We start from the raw sequence: 25,973 nt of genomic DNA on the forward strand, positions 1-25,973 counted from the left end.
GAAAGAATAAAATTAATATGCTGAGCTATCCCTTTCCCTAACTTTATACTGTGTTAGTCATGCTCAGAATTCACTCAATTCACCATTTACTTTCATAATTTCATCTGTGACAGTCATTGGGTTATGTGATAGGTGTTATGTTACCTCATTCTGCTTTATGTTGTAGAGCATCAATTTGATGTTGAAAGAGAACCGTGTCTTCACAGTATTTCATTTTAAGCTGAAAATTTGCTGAATTACTTGTCTTAGAGCATCAATTTGATGTTGAAAGAGAACCGTGTCTTCACAGTATTTCATTTTAAGCTGAAAATTTGCTGAATTACTTGTCTTTGAGCTGAATTTCAAGCAAAGTTGGAATTGCTATAAAACATCAGTGTTTACTGAAAAATTACTAGAATTACACAGCAGAAAAGAGGATTGAGTAGCAGAGTATCTTCTGTAGCCGCCATCAGTAGTCATTAAGATATCTCAGTGCAGACACAGGGATGAACTTGAGCTATATTCTAGACTTAGTTGACATTGACCCATCTGTAATTGAATGACTGCCCATCAATATTTTGGAAATGAGTACTGACCAAATACACTTTTGCAGCTAGGCTACTGGTAGTTAGGACATTGTCTTTGGTCACTGTAGAAACCACTACTTCATGATCGAGAGGTTTTTTGATTTGACTGCAACACTACTTAAATGGCTGAAATGAATATGTTAGACCATCTTTCTCACAGATTTATTTTCAAGAAGGCATAATTACAGTGTGCTTGCAATGGATTTAATTTCTGTGTCAGGATTACATCATTTAATATACATAACTGTTACATTATTCGTTGAAAACACATACAAATAGCATTGCATCACCACAAGAAGAACATATTCAGTAGATGGATTTCCATTTTTCTGTTGTGTTTTTTTTTTTATACATATTTTCATTTTCAGTTCAAAAATTTAAACTTTCGAATAATTTTCTTAAATACTGTCACTGCAAACATGTTATTTATTTTTTAACAGAAAAAAATACTATACCAAAATTTTCACATGCAGAAGATTTGAAGGTAGACACTGGATCAAATGATACCATGCCCCAAATTAATTTGGAAGATTTGAGTAATATTAAACAATTGGAGGCTTTGTTCAGAGCACAGACATTAATGGCTTTAATTTCTGGTCATAATTCTCCTTTTCATCAGCAGCACTGTTTGATGGCATATGCTTGTATTGTCCGCATCTGGCAGGTGAGATTATATTAGTATATGATATGATATTATAATGTGACCAGTATATTTTGAGTTATGTTGTGTAATTATGGTGCCAGCTATTCTTTTGATGTTTTAATTACATCTTTAGAATTTCCAATTTTATGGTATAGTTAGTATAATTTTTTCAGATTTAAATTGTTTCAGGAAAACGGAGAAGAGACATTAAGGATAAAAGCAGTGGCCCATTGTTTCTGTGGAGTATGTTCATACATTTCATGCAAAAGGTTCTAAAATTTTGTGGTTATAATTTGTTAAAGAATCTTAGTAGTGGCAGAATACATGCTGAAGACATTGCTGACAGTTCAGAGGAATGGTAATTACAGATGGACCTTTCACTTAGGTTGAATGAAACGGGCTGTCATTTGACTGAAAGGAATTATGTGGCATAGTTAAATTAAATTCAGATGTTGATTCACTTGGTAAGTTTTGAGAAAATGTATATAATACAGGCAGTGTTTACCAATTATTATTCTCTAATCACTTTTTCATTGCTACAGCATCAAACAGATTATTTAATTTCTCATTGATAAATACCTAATTTAAATGGCTATTTAGAAGCATAGCAAAAATAATAGGAAAACAATTATACAGTAAATATGTGTAAAACTTTAAAGGGACTAAATCTGTACTTGATAATAGTAATGCCACAAATCATTATAGAAACAATCTCAGTGCTGTAGATAGGAAATATCAACTAGATTGGTATGCTATAGCTTGTGCATAATTTTATTCCAGTTAGCTGTAAAAGCCTGCAATTTGTTACTCCTGTGGTAATTATGATTAAGTTTACATTGTGAAATTGGTTTAGTCTCTAACATTTGATGGAAGACGAATTTGAAAAATAAAAACTGAATATTGATATTCTCAGATTTACATAAGCATAATTTTTAATATCACGTTTGCGACTCTTACTGGAGAAAAAAATATTTGAAAGGAGTAGTACTGTTTGAATAAACTACTAAAAATTTAAAAATTTAGAGTTGATGTAGCTGTTGGCACCAGTTATAGGACAATGAGAGTAATTCTAAGAACTCATCTTTACACCTGAACAGTACTGTGAGAGAAAGAATAACCATGTAGCATTAAAGGAACGAAGGTACTACAGGACATCTTAACCTTGTTTTGAGCACAAAGTAAAGCAGGCTTGACTGCAGATGTCCATTTCTAAGGCAGGCTCTCAAGTGTTAGGACTCCATAAATAACTCAGTAGAAGATATTAAAATGTTCAATGAAGATCTGAATAACTCAAGCCAAATCAGCTGCCTCTGAGTTTTTAAAAGACACGTGTTACCTTTAATTTGAAATTTTCATAAATTGTCCAGCATTACTTTTTTTTTTCATATTTTATATTCAGCTCTTGATCCCTCCAGCAAAATATATTCATCTTCTCAAATTAATGTGGGCTTCTTTTTTTATTTATTTTAGATAAGATCAGAAGATGTGCTATTGCATACACAGAGAAATTTTCAGTGGATGCTTTTATATGCTTAAATATTTAGAAATTTCTTTTATATAACGTTCATTAGTAGCATTATAGAAGACTAATCCAGAAGAACAGAGTAGCTCTTTGCAGTCTTCCAGATTACTTTGTGATGAAATTCATCCCTTATAGAAGATTAAGCAGTCTAGACAAGGAATTTTAAAAGAATAATTGAATTTGTAAACATATAGGTTACAAAAGTAGCACTAGTATTTACCACAGGGATTACGTCATCTTTTGACAGCTGCTTGATTGCATTTCATTATCATCCTAAATGCTTGTATGAATAATGCAAGCATCTAGGAGTCTTTGAGATTTTAGTTTTCTGAAGAAAGCTCTTATGCAAACATAACACGGTGTGTGACAATTGTTAATAGCTGTAGAATGTGACTTACAATGAATAATCATTTTTACCAGAAGTTTGCATTATTATTGAAAAAATAATTAACTGTAATTAATTGATTATCTAGGTATCGTTGTCAGCATCAAGACTTACTACAAAAGTATTATCAAAGTCTTTACAATTTACAGCTCCTCAGAAGGATCCATCAATAGTTGCTCCTAAAAAAGCAAAGGACAAAAAGAAGGAGAAACAAGTAAGAATCCCATTCCTGTGTAATTAAAACAATCATCTCTTTCTAAGAGATGATGTTTCCCTGGGCTCATTTGTTAAATAGTTCAGATGTTTTCCTGTAAAGACTCTCACAACCTGTGAATGATTTCTCTGTGAGTCTGTATATCATGCCTTCACTCTTGATTGCACAGACTTGACAGGTCATAAATTTACAGATACTTTTTATCTTTTTTTTTTCTCGCACTGGTCAAAATGCTTCTGTTTTGTAAACCCCACACACTAGAGGTGAAAAAAAAAGGACAAAACTTGAAAGGTTATTAAGCAGATACGGTGTGTTTTTTTAATGTTAGCTGAATATTTAATACCAACAAGAATGTTAATTTGGCCTCATAAATGTCCTTATTTTTTATTATAGGTTGAAGTTTCTGTTGTGAAAGAGAAGCCTAAAGGGAAAGGATCAGTTAATATCTTACCAGCAAATGTGGAAGAATGGGCTCATTATGACTGTCCCAATGAAATCAGAGATACTTTTAAACAGAAAACAAGTAGTTACGGTATTAACTGCGATAATTTCCCCAAACCTGTAAGTATACTCCTCAAAATTCTAGATCACTTATTATTTAAGAAAAAAATCAGTAGCAGAGAACTATTGTTACTTTTTAATTTTTCTGTCTGTGCAATAGAGTATGTTCAGACAGCTGTCAAATACTTCCTTGTCATAGTACTCATTAATACTTCAAAAAGTGTTATTCTATCCTCTGCATTCTGACATGAACTTAACTTACAGAATAAATCTACTGGCTTTTTGTGTACTCAGTTGCTTTTTCAGCTTGAAAGTTTATTTTTTATTTTTTTTTAGTAAAGTTTATAACTGAAGATGTAATCATTCATTTTAAGTGTATTCTTTACAAAATGATGTTTATACTGATTTGAATTAAAAAAAAATTCCTTTTTCAGACTTGCACTTTGTATTTTATGGACATTTTATCTAAGGAACTACAGAAAATTTTTTGCCCCCACTTGATTCTTCCCATCTTTCAGCTAGCCGAAGTTATTGCTAGTGAAGTTGTGGAATGTAGAAGCCTGTCTGATCTCTATCACCTTCGGTTTGTAACCTTTATTTATTTTAAATATAAGAGAAACTGAATGTAATGGACCATCCATTAATATTTTACTAATTAGTAACAAGGCTTTTTGTGACTTACTGTTTTATATTTGTAATGGGTTTTATTTCTTTTTATTCCTTTTTTTTTTATATCTTTTAATAGAATTTTGATGAATTGGTTTGCTTGTGGAATTAAAGCCATTAAGTTTATCTGTTACAAAACATGATCTTCATGAAGAAAGGTATACTAGATTATGAACTCAAGCCGCTTCCATATGAATAATTTTTGAAATGTCTTATTGTCACGTAACTGAAAAAGCAAAGTCTAAAAAATTTCAATGAAGATATTATCTTTTAAGTATTCAAAAGGCAGACTCCCATCTGGCATCAAAAATACATTGTCTTTGTCTTAAAAACCCAAATAAGTATTCCCAGTAAGCACATTCTATTTTATTGAGATTTGCCTTTGTGACCAAAATTCTGTTATTTTTATGGATGATTAGCCCTAAATGTTTTAATTCAAAAATATTTAATATGCATGCAATGGATAATTATTGCTGTTTTAGTTATAAAGTTTCATCATGCTTTTTTTGAAATGTATTGAATAATGTTTGCTTTATAATTAACAGTTATAAGCAATAATTGTTTGCTTAATTCCCAAGTGAAATGCCATATAATGTATTTTTTAAATGGCTGAAACTGATCCCACATAACTGAATACATAAATATTCATGTATACAAATGTATGTGTGTTTATCTGAAGTGCCAATTGATTACCAAGTTACTGTCTTACAAGACTAAAAGTGATTTACTAATAAGATATTGATTTGCAGCGAAGCTCTGCCAGACAAATTTTTTTGGTTGACTTCCCAAGATTTGTTTTTATTCCATGGTATTTTGTTTATATCTATGACCTGATTTTTATATATGATCAGGTAGGTGTACATTAATATATTAGTCTTTAATCAATACAGAAAAATAGGTTAGCACATACAGATGTCTGGGGTTTTTTGCACACTGTAGTAAGACCATATTATAAATATTTTCATATTTTGACCACATAATTTTTACTACTAAATTGGAGAGAAACAGGTTTGATGAATGAACTGGGGATACTGGTGTGTTCAAGGTAATTTGGATGGGGCTTTGAGCAACCTGATCTAGTGAAAGAGGCCTCTGCTTGTCACAGGGGGTTGGACTAGATGTTCTTCAAAATGTGCCTTCCAAACCATTCTATTATTCTATGACCTCTAGCAACAGGTAATCTTAACTACTGCATTTCCCCTTTTTTTATTTAAAAATTTTGCTATTGCCCGTATTAATCAACATATAAGTAGGTGGGGTTGACAAATGTGGAATGTATGCTCTTTATATATAATGTGTTTATATGAAGCGACATATGGAATATTCTAATTGTTTCTTAAAAATGTCTTCTTTTTATTCTTAGAATTGCCCTGATATGTTCAGACCTAAAACTGAGTCAGGCATCTTTGTATCATGAGAAGGCTGCTGGAGAAACATACATTAGTGATTTGGAACAAGCCATGTATGTATTTTCACTACAGAGGATGTATTTAGTTGGCGTTTTTTCCCTACAGTTGATAAGTGTTGTCAGGGGAAAAAAATATTAAAAACCATGTTCTCTTGCACAAATTTGGTGTATTAGCTGTACCCTAAAATACTGTGTGTGTCTGTTTTTTATCTATCCACAGAGTGAGTGTATGGTAAAGATGCCTAATACACTAATGCTACATTATGAAATACTTTTAAATATACTTGAATTTACCTTTTATTTCTTGTGATTTAGGTGTAGGCAAGAGATTGCACTGAAAAAAGAAAAAAAAGTACATACTAAGACAGAAGAAAGAAAAACATTTTTTGGAAATGCTCAGCTGAATGGTAGTAGGGATGAGAATATCCTTACTTCAAGTGAAAAGGTTTTTATTTCTACTCCAGTGTCTTTAAAAATTTATTCATCAGTTTTTATTTTAATATACTTGCTAGTTTGTTTCTAAATAATTTTATACTTGAGACACAAAAAAAATCTTTAAAAATGCGTTGTACTAAAATTCTGCTGGCAGGCATCAGATGAATGAGATCTGGGTTTGCTATGTCATATTATTTGTATTGTGAAACAACAAGAATAGAATCTGTATTCATCCAAAATAAAACTACTTTTCTGCAAATGGAATTTGGGACCAATGCAGATCCACGGAAAAGACTGAGCAGCAAAAAAGACATTGTATTCATTCTTGGCCTCAGTTTTCTCTTGTTTCTCTCTCCATTACATCACAAAATGCTGGTTTGCTCCCTCTTATATATTGATTTAAAGGCATGCAAATATTTCAGCTCTGTCTTTTCTGTCTCTTCTTTAAAGAGATAATTACCTTACTGATATTTTTAAATCTTACCTCCACTTTACTATGGCAATTCTGTCCTTGGTTTCATCATGTCATTTTGCTCACTTTGCATATTTTTCCATTCTTATGCATATAAAATATCTTTTTTTTTTTTTTTTAATTACTAAGCCCTCTCGAGTCACCTCTTTTAGCTCTTGCAAATATTTTTTTCTCTTTGATTGTTTTAGTTATTACCAAGAATCAACTTTTTCATGACCGTTGCATATCTGAAGTAGTTAATCTGTTCTTAAATAAGTTTTAATAATATATACTTACTAGTTGAATACCTTTTGAGGATTACAAAATACAAATCTCGCTGTAAACTGTTTTTTCCTGAAATTTAACATTGAATTTTGAAGTTAGAAAATAGAGCTGGACTGTGGGATATATAAAGAGTGGAATATGATAGTTAATAACAATTTGTATTCCATCTTGTTTAGTTTTGAAATTTATGAAGGTGTAATATTTTGCTTTTTTTTCAGTTTTTTGAGTTAAATGCAGTAACGGGAAAAGGATTGAGTGCACTTTCTTTCCCTTACTTGTGGATAGAAAAAGCTGAAGTACTAATTCAGCTAGGCTTCTATCAACCAGCAAGACTTCTGCTTTCAGAAGCCCATGCTGCAAATCAGGTACATCAGAAATAAAATAGAAAGAGAAATATTAATAAAGTGTGTAGGAAAAATGTTAAATTTGATGCAGTCATTCCTCAAAATAATAATAAAATTGTAAAACTAAACCTTCCCCCCCTGCCCCAAACCTATGTCGTTTGAGTTTCAACACATATAAGCCATACGTTTAAATATATGGCACTTAACTCCAACTTTATGGGAACTGCCTGAAGATTAGTTCAACTTGCTAAAGTAGTGTCAGCATCTTTGTCTGCTTTGCAGTGACCTTGGAAGCTGTATTTATATCCAAGCCTTGTTTGTTAAACTAGTTTAAGGATATTCAAGATTTGCTCATAAGAGAGCGAGCATTTATCTCCATCCTTTCAACATTTTGATCATTTGAAAGTTTAGTTATATCACTTTGATTTTCGCTACAGTTTTAATGCTAACTGTGTTTTAATAAACAGCCACTGACACTGAAATTATGACTTAGAATTCTGGCAGATCTGAAATAAGTGTCCCTATATTCCACTAAACAAATCCACGTTGTCTCATTATTATGAAGGGTTTACATTAAAGATATTCTTCCTATATCTACTGTTCTCCATTATAGCTTTCTTCTTGGTTATATGGGTTACTGAAACATAATTATTGCAATAAATCCTTTACCTTTAAAAAATGTAATTGCTATCCTGTTATTCCACATTATATTTTTTCTCAAGTAAGTAAAAGCTGCCTATGTATATTTAGCATGAACATGAATATTTTGAATAACAATATATGAATAATATATTAATTAATATGTCTCTTCTTAAAACATGCATTTAGTATTGTACATTTAGAAAGGTTCAAAAGATATTAGGGAGGACAATAATTTTAATGATATAATTTCTTACTAGTATCCTGTATGCCTGTCTGTATGCTAGTATACTATCTACACTGTAGACTATATGTGTCTCTTGTATACTACTATTGTGTAGTTTATAATGAGCATAAAGTAGCATTGTATATTTACTGGAGCTCTAGTGTATCTAAATCCCGGTTCACTAAAAAATTTTTCATCACCGCATTTCTTCATCAGGTACTGACAAAAGACAGCAGATATATACATACTAAATAATAGCAGTAAAATAGCTTATTTGACTTGTGGGGTAGAAGATACAGGAACATAAAGAGATATAAAAAATATTTAAAGATTTGAAGTTCTTGATATCAAGTAGTTTTTGAAAAAAATTAAGTAATATAAGGAGTAACTAAATGATTTCACAGATAATTGAAGAAATACCATTTCCTTCTTATTTCCATGCCTATTCATAAATTTAATCTAAAATATTAATAGAAGTAAATATGAATAGCAGTAGTAGATCTTTGTATATAGGTCACATATCTTTCTTCCTAGGAATTGGGGGCCCTGTATGATGTGTCAAGGTGCTTGTACTTACTTGCTGTATTGGCCAACCTGGAAAGAAACCATGGACAAGCTAAAGCATTCCTTGAGAAAGCACAGCTTCTAGGAGGAAACGAACAGTTTTGGTACAACAGTACCCTTAGCCTAATAGAAGCAATTCTAGAGGAAGAGGCGGAAGGAAAAGAGAGCATGGTAAGGAAGATTTTTTTGTTTGGTGGTTAGTTTTTTTACAGCGGTGGTAAGCCTCTTTCAGTGAAGAGAAATGTTATAGTCTTTGCATTTCAATAAAGGCAAAAATAGGTGTGAAATGCAGTTAGTATTTTCTCTTGTACATTCAACAGACATTAATTACAGATTCTAAACAGATGCAGGCCAGTAGGAATGAGATTTTACCCACAGAGGTTTAGGATGTTTTTATGATAAACTGTATATCCTTCTATTGAAATAAGAGCAATGGTAATCTAGTCTCTGTAACTAAATCCCAGGGATCTGACTCTCTTGGTTAGAATGCTTTTCTACTCAGGCAGTTTTCTTAACATTGATGTGTTTATTTTCCATATTTAATAAAGATTATAACTTTCAATATTATTTCCTAGTATGCACGTCCTTTTCAAAGATTTCAAATAGTTTTACAGATATTATTTCTAGATTCTGAAAGATACTACTGTAACTATAGTACAATATTAAAAACCTTTTCCTATTTGACCCTTAACATTAAAATATCCGTTTGCTGTTCAACCTTAACTTTCATGAGTTTCAGCATCAATATAATCTTGTTGTGTCTGTGATGATCTGTCCTTTGCTGATAATCTGTGCAAGTCGGTTTTATATAGATTATTTTGATTTGACCTGAACTCACATTTACGATCGTTGAGGGACAAAATATGTGGTTGCCAGTGAGGGTATTTACTATTGTGTTACCAATATATCTATTAATGAAATGTGTGAGGTGTTTTTTTTTCCTCCACATGTCTGACCAACGTGACTGCAGCAGCAAAAGTTTCTAATAAGGACAAATGTGTAGATGAGTGTCATCTAAGGGCTTTTTCATTCAAAACTGTTAGTTGGGGACTTCTTTTGCATCCACAGGTTGCAAAACTATAATAACGTAAGGTTTACTTGTGGATTAATATGCTAGTCAGTGTAAGTAAGGATGCAGGAATCTGTCCCTAAGAGGATGCTTGTGAAATATAAAATCAAAGTACTACTTAGGCTAGAGGTCATCTGGTCTAACCCCAGGCAAAGCAGGGGCAATTTTGAAGTGAAATCTGGCCTTATTGTTGAATCAAGTTACTCTGGGCCACGTGTGGCCACTTTTCAAGTATCTCCCAAGAACTGAAATTCCACAACCTTTCTGGGCCCTTGTAAATCTGCCTCAACCAGGAAAAAAAAAAAAAAAAAAAGTGACTATGAAGGTGGCCAAATACAGGAACACCTGTTTAGAATTCCTCTTTTTCCAAGCTGGGTCTGTTGCCCTTTGTTCTTTTGCTTTGTATCTCTAAGATGAGTCTGGCTCCATCTTCTCTCCTTGTGTGTATGTACTCCATTCACTTAATCATATCAAAATATCTAAATATGATCATAATTCATATTTTCTAGACTTATATACAGTTGCAAAGAATCAGTCATCTTGGGGAATATCAGGGAAATACACTTAACATGTTCTGCACAAAATTTAAGCTTTCTAAATGAATATATAATATTAGACACAGACCTTTAAAATACAATTATGAAATTTCTGATGTTACCTGCAGGCTTGTGAGATACTGGAACACACTGTAGATGTGCTCAAATCTACTTTAATGAAGAGACCCAACAGACAATCAGAGTTGGGCTTTATAATTGCTTCCCTTGAAGCCAGGTAATTATCTTTTCATTAAAACATACACAGCCTCTACTGTGCAGCTTCATTGAAAACACATGACAACTTTTACCATCCATCTTTATTTTTGTATGGTGCATTCCATCTATTTGCAAATATTTTTCTTCTAAGTAATTTATGTTTATTTATTTATTTTTTTAAATTTAAATTTCCTTTCCAATTTCTTCAATCTTGTATGTAGCCCTACTACCTGCTTAGTAAGCTAGTTCAGATACCACAACCTATTGTGCATAGTTTGTGGTGTAGGTTACCCAAAGGAGCAAGATACATTTGCCTAAGCAGAGGTATCTGTTTGAGCACAGATATTCCCACAACACTGTTGTAGTCTGCCATATTGACCTGCTTCTCCCCTCACCATGATCCAGGAAGACTTTTTATAGTGAAACTAAACAATGATTTTGGTTACATTTGAAAACCAAGCACAGAGAGCTTAAAATGTGTTCATAAAAGGAGAGGAGTCTACAACATCTACACTTCCTTCTCTTTCCAGAAATGTGAACCTTTTGGATTAGAAAGGGAAGACTAGTAGTCTTCTCAGTTCAGCTATGTTTAGAAGACTGATTAGGCCTAGGCAGTTTGAATAGTTAGATACATGGAGCAAGTGACACCTTGATTCTAATCTGAAAATATAATATTTTGATATTTTTTTTCCAGGACCTACTATAATTTATAAACCACAGATTTAAAGAATGAAAATACTTTTTCTAGATTTCTTATAATTTAAGGGAGAGCAAAAAGAAATATGTAAGTTTTCAAACACTGCCTGTGCTTTCTGCCTGCTATCTTGTACTTAATTTTTATTCCTAGGAAAATACTTATTCAGATACATTTTGCCCAAGATTATATGAGAATTAATGCTGAGTCTTGTCAGTTGCCACATGTGGTGCAGGAATCTTACAATAAATTAGTTCAAATTGAGGAGGACTTCTTTCATTATGGGCATAAAGACTGCAGTGCTGAGATACTACTAGAATGTGCAAATACTCACAGGTAAGACTATAACTTTGATGAAAATTTTTATTCAAGTTTAACTAGCCCATGAAGTGTATTGTTTACATTTTTATAGTTAATTAAAGATGGAAAAGAGCAGATAATATTGTCAGGTTTTATATCTTGGTGTTTTACATGTCTGTTTGCATTCTTGATGTGTTCTATATTCAGAAAAATACTGTAGAATCAGAAAATTCTTTTCACTGAAGGTAGTATTGATCTGACCTGGTACTAGTGATTTTTGTAATGGTTTTGAGGCCAAAACAAAGTATCAAGGTCTCCAAGTCAGCTTTTTGTCTTCCCATTGGTAAAGGCATTTTGGCAGCCACACCAATCATTCTCAAGTATTTATAGGCTTTTGTAATTCTTACTGTTAAAATGCTTCTATAGAAATTGCTGTAATAGCAGAAATGCAAAACATGGTATGTCTTCACTCCCAGCTGTTTCCAGGATGTCCCCTTAAAGTGACTGAAATATATTTTGTACCTGGCTATTCTGCTGTTTTGTTCCAGGTGAATACACACTCTAGATTATCTGCTTTGCTTCTCTTTGTGTCTTTACATCTTCTTACATTGCAGCAGTACTGTTCCCAGAATAAGACCTTGAAAAAATAATGTGTGAACGTTCACTTTTCCTAACTGAACATTTAGAAAACACATGTCCAAAATTAAAACTATCTATTAATTAATCTATCTAATCTATTAGTCTAATCTATAAATCTACTTATTTTATTACGTATGTTCAATGGTGTTGATACCATAAAAATAAGCACTTTCTTATGTTAGTTCCCTTGTTTTTACGGCGGTATGTTTTTTTTTTTTTCAGGATGATTGCCAAGCAGGAAAGAAACAAAGAAGAAAAACATAGTCACTATCTAGATGCTTATAATTTAGCTCAGAGGGCAATATGCAAAACAGAGGAAGTATTTCATAATGTTTGTGGTTTATTTGCAGTTAATGAGGTATGGATATATATATTTTTTTTATTATTATTTTCTACTAGTGGAAAAGAAATCTAATTTAGTTGTAGTATTCATTCATTCTTGGATAATTGCTGGAAGCCCCTGATGAGATTATCTTCCTGTAGTGATAGACATTGTTTGAATATAGAAGGAAACACTGCATGCGAAAAGAATTTATAGTTTAAAAAGGGAAGAAGAGATGCAGAAATGAGAGAATTTGTTTGCTCTTTGTCAATTTTATTTAATTCTGAGATTTATCTAATAACTATGAAAGAATAAGTCTAAATGTGGAGATACTTTTGATTCTCTAAAGACATCACAGGTTTGAAACTCTCCACAATAAAGTGTTTATTTCTCAGGAAAAATAAAGGTTCAACAGAACATTACGTAAAAACAGAAATCCTGTCTTCAAAATAGTGTATTTTGGGTAATGAAAGCCTGCAGCCTACTCTACTAGTGTGTACCATTGTTATACTCTAGCATCCAGCATTTTTTCTGCTTTGCCTTTTTTAAAGAGCGAGCATTTTTGTGCAACTATCAAAACCATTAATATTAAAATTCTGGTTTTATGTACACATTTGTAGCAGCTCCTTTCGAAGTAGATATTTATACCAGGTACATAAAATGTGAAAAGCCAAAACCCAGCTGTTCTTTTTCTATGCAGCTATTTTGATTGCTTTGTAATATATTTGACATTGAAGTTTATTTTTAAAATTACTTAAATATCTCTGATCGATTGAGGTGATACTGTTAAAATGTTTCTTTAGTTCTAAGAAGTATAAGATTCTAACATCTTACTAGGTAAATTTTCAAAAATATTTGAAATTAGAATTCTACTTAGCTTTCTTTTGTATTTTAGACTACCAATATTAGTACTCCATTAATGAGGCAACTAGCTAACAGGAAAATAAATCTTGTAGAAATTCTTTTGGATATCTTTCATCTTGTTATTACTGAGAAAAAGGTTAAAAAAGTGGGAGAAGCATCATGTCATAAAATTGTGGAGGCATTCATCAGGGAAACTATTGAAGGTGATGCAACAGAACAGGTAATGCAAAATATTCAATCCTATGATTTGCATATAAAAGGTATAACAAATTTTCCCAGGAGTGTTTTCCATAGCAGCATGTCTTCCATTACTGAGGAAATGGGTCACCAGACCATTCATGTAGTTTTGCAGCAAAGAAAGTTCAAATCTGTGGGTTTTGTTTTGGTGATGGTTTATTTTGAGGGTTTTTTTTGGTTCTGTTTTCTTGGAAAGGCTTTTCTTTTTCAAACGCAGAGACTTAAAAGTCACTAAGAGTAGCAGGGAAATTACTTGAGTCTCTATAATTGATGGGGTTGGGGTTAGTATTCTTTTTTGCATTATTTTCTCTTTTTAAAACAGTGTGTTTTAAGCAGAACTGCCTAACTGAGCTGATGAATAAGAACATAAAACATGCCCCACTGGAACAGAGCAATAATTCTTCCCCATTATTCTGTCTCTGACAACGGCAACAGAAAATGCTGTTACAGGAAAATACAGTATCCCCACCGTTCTCCATGGTACCCTCCCCTTGTCCCAATCAGCATTGATTATTATTTGCTTATGGAAGTTACAGTGTACTTTTTTCTAATCAATTGTTATTGAATTTGGATATCTATTAAAGACAACTTGTTTGTAGTTGAAAGTGTAATCATATTTAACAAATGTGTTTATATGTAAATATGTGTTACATTTTTTAGAAAGTATGTTCTGTATGTGTGGGTACATATGAGCAAATAAACATAAATATGTATCTTACCAGGATTGGAAGCGTATGGAATGCACTGTGGGTCATATTACACTGGCTCAGCTAGCAAATATACAGAATCTTTGTAAAGGCTGTCCTGACATCAAATCCAAATGCCTATATCTCACTGGAAAAACTCTTCGTTTACTTGCCATTAACGTAGATCCTGTACATTCGGAGATTTACTGGAAGCCAAATGTTATGGTATGCGTTCTTTTCTGCATTTAAGTTCATTCCTACATATAAAGGTTGTTTGCCACAATATTTTTTCTGTATATGTTTGTGTAATACTGCTCTTTATTTAGATCTAGGCTTTATGTACTGCATGCAAGCCATAATAAAAATGTACACAGAGCCAAGTCATTTCAGAAAAATGCTTCTGCCTACATGCTATCCTCATGCAGATATTTTTTTCATTCATTCCTGAGATATGCTAATTACAATATTTTCAAAAGAGAGAGGAAAAAAATTCCTTGAATGCCTTGAGAGTCTAGGTAGGTTGATCTCTGAATCCATGCAAAGAAGTGGCAATGACTTGTAGAGTAAAAGCTCAGATTTGTAATTTCCTTTTGTGTTCTAGTAAGAGCACCATGTAAGAAAAGGAAGTTGATTGAGTTGTTATAAATTCAGTGATGAATGAAAGTGTTCAGAAGAAATAAACTGAGGACCAATATCAGAAAATAAAAATCTTAGAGGTTGTATGGGGGCCCTTTTTAGTTTCTACTAGTCAAATTGTCATCATAACATATTAAGAAATTTTGATGCCTGATTGCTAAATCTCTCGCCATCAATGGATTCATATAGTGAGATGATTTCTTTTCAGAAGAATTCCATTTGCACCCAGGCTTTCACAAAATAAATTGTCATCTATACTTAATGAAATGATTAATTATTCTTTTTATATACTGTGTTGAATAGAAAGAAGCTAAATCAGACATCTCAAAAACTTTCCTGACTTCAGCAGAATGCAGTGAACAGGAAATAACAGACAGCAGTTTACCAACTCATAAATGTCAATATGATATGTATAGGAGGAAAATAAGAGAATTAAAGGTATAATTATAATGTATGTGCTTACATTAGAATTTGAGTGCTTCCTTTTTATGCAGTAAGTCACCTTACCTTATCAGTTCTGTTTGAACTGTTAATGGAAATGTTTGTAACATAAGTTTGATCTTACAAAAGAAAAAAATCTCCAAAACACCCCCAAATCCCCCAGCTTTCCATCACTACTCTGCTGTGTATCTCCTTGCCCCTCTTTACATGCTGTGGGAGCTCCTGATTGAGCTTTCCCAGTTGCTCCCAGAAAGAAATAATTTCTTCTTCATTGGTTTCCCACTGATGAAACATGTAGCATCCAGGACAATATGAACAGGCAGCTTTTTCTCTGCTTCACAGACTTGCCTTTCTAAGGGAGCATAACATTTTGCAGAGTGCAAAGAAAGAAATAACTTCAATCACAAAGCATTTGCAGAATTCTTACAAAATTTAAGTTGTATTGTATGGTGAGCTGATCTCTGTTAACTACTGCAGTTCAAAGCACTAGAAATTAGGAATGTACAGTTGTGTTGCTTGTATAATCAAGAAATACCTGAGATAAGAGATTGGCAGTTTTATTTGTTTTAAATATAATTATCTGCCAAAGGAAGCAACTGTACTGAGAATTGACAGAAAATTCCTTTGTTCTGAATGGCTCATATTGTCTGGATATATACTGTTATAATACTGTTCTGCTAAGTGCACATTTTATATTAAAGAAAGTATCGTAGAAAAACATTTCATTTTTAATGTTTTATAACAGATACTGGTGTCTGCTCGATAATTAATCTGTATTTGCATATTTTGATCATACATTAAGTAAATACCTTAAAAAGGAGAAAAAGCATTAAAATTAGTAATGAAAAAGTAATAATCTTTTGTAACACACTAGTATATGTATAAAAAATATTGAATATTAATACATATTTTAATAGAAACCTTTTTATATTTTATCATCTAGAAGGAGCATAGGTTGGCTCAGAAATATCTTTCTCAATCCAGTGAAGCTTTGCTACATTCTATGGGTATTGCATTCAGTCATAATATTACTGATGTACTGGCTTCTAGCAGTTTTCAAATAGTTGAATGCTTTCAACAGTTTGATCCAGTTTCAACTAGCCAGTTCTTGGCACTTCATCAGGTAATGCAACTAATGTATTGTGCTTATTTCCAGTATAAAAGATATGTTTTAAGTTACATAAGAAAAACAGACGTTTTTTAGATTTTTGGGCACAGAGCCTAAAAATTGGTCATACAATACACAATGTACAGATATATATAAGCACTAACAAGTAATATAGATAATCAAACATATTATATGTTTGCTGAGTTTAAAATGTTTGATCAGTGGCCTTTAAACAATTCTATTATCTGTTGTGTTTGACTTGATGTTTTCACTGATGACTGCATATGTGAAAAGATTTTAATATTAATAAATTACTATAATGTGATTAGCTAAGATTAGACATTACCACAAAACACAGTTTTGTCCTTCCGTAACAAATAATTTGAAAAATGTTTCTCTGGATTTGTTCATTCATTACTTTGAAGTAGATAGGAAAGGTTTACATTCAGTTTGTCAAATCAACACCTACACAGCATGGTCCCATAGATGGCTTGAAGGTGTATGAAACATTTATGTAAGTATGTGCCTTCATCACGGAGAAGATGAGGAATGGCTGTAAGTCTTATATTCCCTACATCAGGAACAAATAATGCATACTTGCTACACCATCATCTCTATTGTAGAAACACAGAGCTGTACCTTATACTAATTTCCTTCCTGTCACATCAAGGCAACCACAGGAAATTATGACAGACAGCAAGAACCTGCCTCTGTGCCAACACTTAGATTTGCAAATACCTCCACCCATGGGTAGAATGGACTAGACAGGTCTTTTGATAACTCAAAATGGCTAATACTGGGTTTTGTGGTTTCATCCTTTATTCCTGTATTCCTGCAGCACATCATATTATTTATGGTTTGCTGTCATTCTTTTTAGTGAGCAAGCTAAGTGGAACGCATATCAAGGCACCAAAACCATGTCTTTTACTGGGCAAAAAATCTTGCTAATTCAGTGCCTATCCTGCCCAGAAAGGTTTATATTGAGGGGAAAAAAAAAAAAAACAACACAAAAACAAACCAATCCAATAACAACAAAAAAAACTTTAAAATGTCACTTCATGTCAATATTAAGCCTCCCTGTGGAATTTTTGATTAGGTCAACTGGAATTGCATTTTTTTAATGTGACAACTGCATTAAAAGAAAAAAAGGTGCTTTAGCTCTTAGCAAGTATCAGCTCAAAGGACAGGATTGGTATGTTTGCTGAAAAAAAAGTGATATAAAACCTTCCCCTTTACATTGCTCTTTATAGGAAGTCTGTTAAAACGTGTAATGTGATGGATATACAGTAAAAGACACAGAAACACAGAATAGACTCAGCTTACCTGAAAAGCTAAGTTCAGAAAACAGGCATTTACCTTTCCATGTAGACCTTAAATGAGTAAATACAGGAACAGTAAATGATAAATGTAGACAAAGAAGTTAATTCTCGCTCTTCATATTTAAGAAATCTTCATAAGTTATTGCCAGATTGTTTATATTAGATTGTAAACACAAATCGCAGACATTTTTTTTGCTAATCCATCTCACCTTTCAAGCAAGAGACTTTAACATATATATACACACACATATGTTATGACGAACATAGGGCATATATGTACTTATATTATTTTGGGGACAGAAAATAAATAGATTTAAAAATTTTACAGAGCTGTTCAGCATCTATAATGATGAAGAGTATCCTTCTATCAGCTACATCTAACACCAGCAGCTCTCAGCTGGCAGCATTACTACATCTTCAGAATCATTTAAAACAAAACAGAAACAGATGTGATCTCCTACAAAATGTGGAACAGCAACTGGCTGCTACTTCAATGGTAACTTTTTGAGATGTGGTATTTATTAGAGGTTTATATGTATGTTATAAATACACACAGAAAGACATATACATACATATATACACAGATACATATAATTTCAGTTATTCCTGAAATTAAATAATATTTCATCTGTTTTCTTTAAATTCTATGAAACTTTTTTATTTTCTTAATCTGACTCATGGGTTGACTTGGTCATGAATTGAAATACATTTTTATTAGTACGGTTTGTACTGTCCTGTGGTTTTGTTTATGATAGGTTATCTGTGTGGCATGAGCTATGTAATTTAAGTTAGATATTAAGGATGCAGCTCCAGTTTGTCTTACAGTTACAATTTGGTATAGCTGGAGGTCAGAGTTGTGCTATCTGTGCACTTAAATCATTAATCCATGTGAGTCTCTCTCAGTCCAGCTGAAGATGTCATTGTAAAGGACCCTTGCAACAGAGACTCCTGTCACCATCTGGACAGTATCCAATCATCCTGCTTGAGATACTCAGGTGCCCATGGAAGTGTTACCCTATGAAAAGAGACTGATTGGTTTTGGGGTTTGTTTGTTGTTTTCTTTTTTTTTAATAAGCACTCTATCTGTTAGTCTGGGCATCAACTCAACTGTGATGTTTCAAATTGGATATTTAAAGAAACCAACCAGTAAAATGTAATTCGTGTAATTTGTAGTTCTGGAGAAAATCATGGATAAATATTTCTGGGAGATAAATTCTCTGTCTTTTGGTCTACACTGGCTGAGAACTGTGTATTCTTCAAATGTCTGAGATCTAAAAATGGATACCAAAACTAAGACTGGAAGACCCTATATTAGAAATTAATGAAATTCAAAACTGCCTGCAAGTTAGATACAAAGGATTAGCTCTAACTGGCAGGGATTAAGCATTTACAAAATGGCAAGCAGAGATACAATACAGGATTAAAAAAATGTGTTTGTAGGGTACTGCTTCAGCTTTTCTCTGTATGTGCTGTATTATCTTATTTAGCAGAAGGAATAGGATAATATTTTGTTTAAAAGCTGCTGTTATTGAGTTGCTGTAAGTATCTAACTGGTAACAGATATCCTATCTGAAAACATTCATAAACACTCACCATGTCTGTACCTGCTGCAGTAGCTCAGGAAAGAAAAGGTGGCAATCAAGACATCTGTTCATGGCTGCGTTCTTGAACTACATGATTCCAGGCAGCATGAGATGCAAGAAATCAAAAGGGGGCAATGAAGTAGTTCTCTTTGAGGGTATATTAGTGTTTCTTAAAATTCAGCTGAGATTTTTAGTTCAGATCAGGAAAGCACTTTCAAAGTGAATCTCCCAGTTGTCCTTGCTTACAGTGCTTTGGTTTGCATCATGGTACAATGACTGTTTGAGCTGGGTTCCTCCTAGACAAAAACTGGATTCTCTGATGCACTCAAGCCACATTGAGTGGGCATTCAGTCCAGTGGGTCAATCCAGAGGTACAGAGGTACTCTGAAGTAAAAATCAGTGAAGAGTGTACAGTGTATAATTCTGTTCCTGATGAGCTGTACCACTTGATAATGTAGGTATACCCAGAGTGTACCTAGTGTGCTTAAGCACATAAAACTTCAATCTGAAAACCACATAAACACACATGCTTAAAGGCAGCAGTCTCAAAAAATATTTATGGTCCTATCTGTATTAGGACCAGTTTTTCATCTGGAGTTTTAATCACTAGGAGATTTTTGATTGATTTTGGTTGTATTTTCTCAAAAAGGGTGGTATATATTTTTAGTACTGGTTGTCAGGTGCCCACCAAGCTGTTCTTATCACTCCCCCTCCTCAACAGGGCAGAAGGAGAAAATACAATGAAAAATTCATGGGCCAAGATAGGGACGGGGCTATCAGTTACCCATTACTGTCACAGGCAAAATGGACTCAACTTGGGGAAATTAATTTATTGTCAATTAATAACAGAGTAGAATAGCAAAAAATAAAAACAAAACTAAAAAATGATTCTTCCTCCCCATCCCCTTCTTCCTAGGCTCATCTTCACTCATGATTCCTCTACGTCCTCCCCCAGTGTCTGCAGAGCTGTTTCTCTCAAGTTTTCTCACTCCTTTCTTCCAGCTGCTGGACAGTGTTTTTACCCTTTCTTAACTATGTTATCACAGAAGTGCCACCAACATTGCTGATGGGCTCAGCTTTGGCCAGTGGTGGTCTTGAAGGTGGCTGAAAGTGTCTCTGTCCGACACAGGGGCAGTTTCTGGTGTCTTCTCGCAGAAGCCACCCCTGCAGCTCCCCCGCTACCAAAACCTTGCCATGTAAATCCAATACAATTTTATATAGTTCCTTTTGGTGAGGTATCTATTCTTAACAAAATTGTGATTGGACTTTTACAAGCATAAATGTTACAATGAATTATTATGCTTCCTTCCTTTGCTAATATTCTGCTAGGATTTGATAGAATTTTAACTTCACACATAGTGTAGTGTCCAAAAAAGTCACGTTATGAGGAGTGGAATAAGTTACTGTATTTGTAATTTGTTTTAAATAATAGTTATAAATTCTTCTCCGCTGCACAAAATCACACCAATACAGAATGTTTACTGTTGGAAAAGACTTCTGAAAGCCATCTTGTCCAATCCCCCTGCTCGAGCAGGGCCACCTAGAAGCAGTTGCCCAGGACCATTTCCAAATGGCTTGTGAATATCTCAAAGGATGGAAGCTCCACAACCTCCCTAGGCAACCTGTGCCAGTGCTCGATCACCCTCACAATGAAAAAGTGTTTCCTGTTGTTTGGATGGAGCCTCCTGTCCTGGCACAACCGCTGAGTGTTTGTTTTAAATTATTTTTTTTAATATTAGCACCCATTTTTCTATAATTATTATAAATTTTCTGATGAAAGAACTGAGATTGGGGTTTATAAAATCTATTAAAATAATGCTACTTTTGAATTATTCTGCAGGCATGGAGAAATCTCTGTATTCCTGTTGAACATTTTAATATAATGGATGAATTGCCATCTAATTTCTACATAATTATTCTCCAGCATTCAGAAGACAGGTAAAAATTTCATCATTTTGGTTTAGCATTCTGTTTGTTACAAATGTCATACTTTTTTACTTGTAAATAATAACTATTTTGGTTGCTTATTGCCTTTTACTTCTAATTTTGCTAGACTTCAGTTTTAGGATAGAGAACAAATTAATATATAAATAAAACTGCCTGCAGCTCAAAGCTGTACATTTTTCTGTAGTTTTGATTTCCCTAATTGTCTCTTAAATCTCCAGGGGTCATTTGAAAGGTTTCAGGCCATTCTTGGTATCCTCCTAAATTCTGTTAATAGCTTCCAGCTCTTATTTCTTGTGCTCTTGAAAATGCTAGGAAGGGCCATATTTAGCTTTATAAAGCCACAAATGATCTCAGTACTGCAGCCTAATTAGTGACTACTCATAAATTGAGCTGTAGCAACTGACTTCCTTCACCAGTTGTGAAAAGTCTTAAACAATTGTCATGGAACAAATAAAAATCTATCTTACTGGATATATAGCAATGATAGAACTTTACTGTCATGGTTTGAACCTGGTCAGCAGCCAAACACCACATAGCCACTTGCCCACCCTTCCCCTACCTGGGAATGGGGGAGGGAATCAGAGGGGTAAAGGGAGACTCACAGGTTGAGATAAAAACAGTTTAATAATGGTAATAAAATAAAACAGTGACAATAATAAAAAGAATAGATGGGCAATGCACAATGCAATTTCTCACCACCTGCTGACTGGCACCCAGCCCGTTCCCGGCCAGTGATCCCAAAAGATCAATATCCTGCAATCACAATCCCGGAAGCGAGAGCTAGCCCCTTCCCAGCCACCCCTCCTCTGTATAGTGAGCATGACGTTACATGATATGGAATATTTCATTGGCCAGTTTGGGTCCAGTGCTCTGGCCGTGCTCCCTCCCTGCTGCTTGTGCACCTGAGCACGGGCAGGACATGGGAAGTTGGAGAGTCCCTGAAATCTCAGCAACAATTGAAAACATCAGTGTGCTATCAGCATTCTTCTCATACCAAACTCCATACTGAATCCAAAACACAGCACTATTCTAGCTACTAAGAAGAAGCATTAACTCTATTCCAGCCCAAATCAGGACATTTTCTTACAGCTCTCTATTTGTTCCAGTTAGATTTTGCAGGTTTTTGCACCCCAAGGTGAAAGCAAATATAACATCTTGAAAGTATTTGTGAGCACATTAAATTAGAGGGTAATAATTTTTCATCTAATAAATTTTCTTCATATAAACAAGACTGAAGAGTCAAATAATATACTCAGCACTTTTCTGCTTTCCATAGATCAACTTTGTACAGTTCATTGATTGAGATGCCAAAAGTAAGTCCTGCACAGCAAAAAGGAAAACCCACTCAGCCAATGGGTAAGTGCCTCTTATATTTAAGAAATTAAAAAAAGCATTGCACTGATGTTATGAGAAGGCTTATATCTTTTACTGTTGCAGTCAGTAAAATTTTAAAACAATTTAAAAAATATTTGTAACTCTTACTAATACCAGAGGAAAGTAAATACCTAAATACACGTTTCATTATCAGATATAAAGTATCTAGTAATAATTTACAGAATTTTTGTGTAGAATTGAAGGCTAAATTTGTTATAGATAAATAGTTGTACATTACTGTAAATACTTTGTGCTAAATATATATATATATAAACAGTTATTTTGTTTTCAAAGATTACTTTGGCTTTAGAAGCTGATGGTTTCTGTAAAATCATTTCTTCAAGTACAAATATGATGTATCAAAAAGAGTCCTAATATGATGTTATCCTCCTTTTAATACTGCAAGCTAAAGTTTGTCGATTTCCTGTGAATCCCGATACGTTTTGTGTTTTATTGGAAAAAGTGCGCCTTTACAAGCAGCAAAAGATGAAGAGTCATCTTAAACAGACTGTCATTCAAAACTTGCATGAGTGTGTCTCCAAAACAGATGTGGTAATGTATTTGATTACCTTTTATTAAAAATAGGGTGGAAAACATGTACTGAAAAACTATCATAAACACTCTTGCAGATTTTTAAGTTTATTCCAAGTGTAACATCCCTAGTCTTCACAGTTGCTAAATGCTGTGTACTCTGCTTCAAAATTTGATCTTAGTGTGTTATTCTGTTACTGTTTTCAGTGTCACTCAGCAGCTTTGAAATGTTCAGGAGTTTATCAGAACTGAAAATCGATGCAGTTGAGATCAATTTACTTGAAAATATGCTGTATCTCTAAGATTTGTATTTGCAAATATACATTGTCTTTCATATCACACGAAAGCCCCAGCTGTCCCCTGCCCAAAAAATTGGATCATAGGTCTCAACCCTTCAATCAAAATTAAACTATCTTAGCCAGAGATTTGTTACTGATTTCTAACACAAGAAAGTTTCTTCATAGGGCACAAAATTTATTTTGCACTATAGCTGTTTATTTGGACACAGTTGATCCAAGTCTGTTAGTCACAAAATTTTGATTCAAGGACACATCTCATTGGAATTCCAAGTTTGTAGTTATGAACACTCTTAAATTCTAAATGATAAAAGTTTTCTGTTACTGCAAGAAGACTCAGTTCTGTAAGGACATTGTTTTTCCCAATCAGTGAACACAAGTTGTGTAGCATAAATACACACTGGGAAAGTCTGCGACTTTCACATAAGCTTTTAAGCTGCAAGGTGACAGAAAGTGTTCTACACATGAAATGTACAAGCCTACATCCTAGTATTCTAATTTACTTTAATTTTTGCTCCATTAGATAAAATTTAGTTTTTTCAGTATCAATCAAAATTCACAGTTAAATATACTGGTATAGACTTATTTCCTTCACTGATATAAAGGTAAAAGATATAGATAATATTGAATTTTCTGTACAAGTGTCCATTGTTTTAATCATATAGCTTTGACACATCTGGGTCTAGAATTATAATTCTGGTTTATTTATCATGTTATCTTCTCTCAGTTAAAATACTGATTATTGCAGATGGTTGAAATGTTGATCACTTTTTCTCTTGTCCATGGCCAGCCTTTGTTTTAATGGCAAGTTACGTAAAGATTGCTGTAGTAAACAAAAAGGTTATAAGAAAATGTCATGTAGGACAGACAAAAAAAGAAGAAAGTAGCTTAGGTTTTAAAAATGCACACACGTTGCAACTTTCAGTAGTTATGTGTGCAGCCTGCACAGAGGCACATAAACAGAGCTTTGGGTGAGAAGTCCCTTCATTAATACCAACACCCTTTGCCATTTAGTTGAGCTCATTTTTCCAGTTACTGTTTCTATGTCCATCTATATTGCCTTTTAGAAGCTTTGGGTTTTAGTGTCATCCTCTTCATGATTCTATGCTCTCCTTATCTGTTTTCTTCATTCTGTTTGTTTTTATTCCTAAATTGACTCCACTGATCTCTCCACACACTTTCACTTGCTTTTTCTACATTCATCTTGCAATTTCTTCCCATTATTTGGAGTACCACATTATCTTTTCTTTCTGCTGGACTTCCCTGCCATTCTGCATTAAAATTGCAGAAGTATATTAATTGCTTAAATAATATATATTGACATCTTATACTGATTCTTTTGTTAAAATATTTTGCAAAATGCTGATAGGAGTGATATTTTGAAGTGAAGCAGTTTTGAAACTGACTTTCTATATTTATATTTTCCATTTTATAATGTTTCAAATTATTTGATTTAGTCTCTGATTTAACATAATACACCCTCCATCCTTGCTAAATAGCATTTTGTAAGTATTCTGTTTTCTGTTGTAATGTGTGTGATAGACTCCAACAGAGAAATTAGATGATAACAGACATGATTTGACATCAGATTTCACTGAAATATTAGAAATTATGGAAGAGTATCTGAAACCAGTGCTGTCACAGTTTGATTTTTCTGATGTCAGGTAAGACATTTAGACTTGTTTTATCTCTATTTGTGAACATAGAATGATGACTCAAGTTCTATGAATACAGGAATGGTTTTAGCAAGAATAGACCTGGTTGAATGAACTTTTTACATCTTGAAAGACAGTATGTCCAGGATACGCAAGACTAAGAGGATTGAACCATATGATAGTCTAATGACCATTTCTAACAAGCACTGTTCTCCAGCTTAAGTTATACAATATTGATTTCAGGATGAATCATTATAATTTAGCTAGTTCAGGATGGGATTTTGAAGGGACAGGAACTCCAAATGGATGTCTCTCACAATACTCTGTGTAAAATTTCATTGAGACTGAGGCAGTCTTGTCTTTGTGTTGCTTGTGAAAACTTTTGTTTACATAAGTATTAGTGCTGGTAGTATTTTCACTGTAATTCCTTTTCCCAGAGGACAGAGCACATCAGTTTCAGCAACTGAATCAAGAAAAATAAAAGTGAAAGCTAAGGATACCAAACACACTAGAATGCGAGGTATGTGCTCTTTTGAGTACAATATATGTACGTGTGTGTGTGTGTATATGGACAGATATCAAAATTCCATCATTTTAGTTTCAGTTTTTTTGAAGCCAGTGAGAAGAAAAAGGCTTTAGAAATGGTTTTGTCTGTATATTTTCTATACCAA

At 33.4% G+C, this 25,973-nt stretch overlaps 1 protein-coding gene across 1 annotated transcript in view; it reads left to right on the plus strand.

Moving 5' to 3' along the window:
* The window catches only part of CFAP46 (cilia and flagella associated protein 46), a 95,683-nt gene that overhangs the window by 55,175 nt on the left and 14,535 nt on the right, over positions 1-25,973 (plus strand). The window contains exons 29-49 of the mRNA XM_033001301.2: positions 1,007-1,230; positions 3,205-3,330; positions 3,724-3,891; positions 4,266-4,414; positions 5,861-5,959; positions 6,221-6,350; positions 7,295-7,441; positions 8,820-9,020; positions 10,583-10,689; positions 11,518-11,700; positions 12,526-12,661; positions 13,521-13,709; positions 14,449-14,637; positions 15,352-15,486; positions 16,433-16,612; positions 18,245-18,412; positions 21,340-21,437; positions 22,723-22,802; positions 23,227-23,372; positions 25,190-25,311; positions 25,740-25,822. Coding sequence (XP_032857192.2) covers positions 1,007-1,230; positions 3,205-3,330; positions 3,724-3,891; positions 4,266-4,414; positions 5,861-5,959; positions 6,221-6,350; positions 7,295-7,441; positions 8,820-9,020; positions 10,583-10,689; positions 11,518-11,700; positions 12,526-12,661; positions 13,521-13,709; positions 14,449-14,637; positions 15,352-15,486; positions 16,433-16,612; positions 18,245-18,412; positions 21,340-21,437; positions 22,723-22,802; positions 23,227-23,372; positions 25,190-25,311; positions 25,740-25,822 — 3,060 coding nt within the window. The remainder of the gene's footprint in view (positions 1-1,006; positions 1,231-3,204; positions 3,331-3,723; positions 3,892-4,265; positions 4,415-5,860; positions 5,960-6,220; positions 6,351-7,294; positions 7,442-8,819; positions 9,021-10,582; positions 10,690-11,517; positions 11,701-12,525; positions 12,662-13,520; positions 13,710-14,448; positions 14,638-15,351; positions 15,487-16,432; positions 16,613-18,244; positions 18,413-21,339; positions 21,438-22,722; positions 22,803-23,226; positions 23,373-25,189; positions 25,312-25,739; positions 25,823-25,973) is intronic.

Source organism: Tyto alba, unplaced genomic scaffold (genome assembly GCF_018691265.1).
Source record: "Tyto alba isolate M040663 unplaced genomic scaffold, T.alba_DEE_v4.0 Super-Scaffold_1, whole genome shotgun sequence".
Taxonomy (NCBI): Eukaryota; Metazoa; Chordata; class Aves; order Strigiformes; family Tytonidae; genus Tyto; species Tyto alba.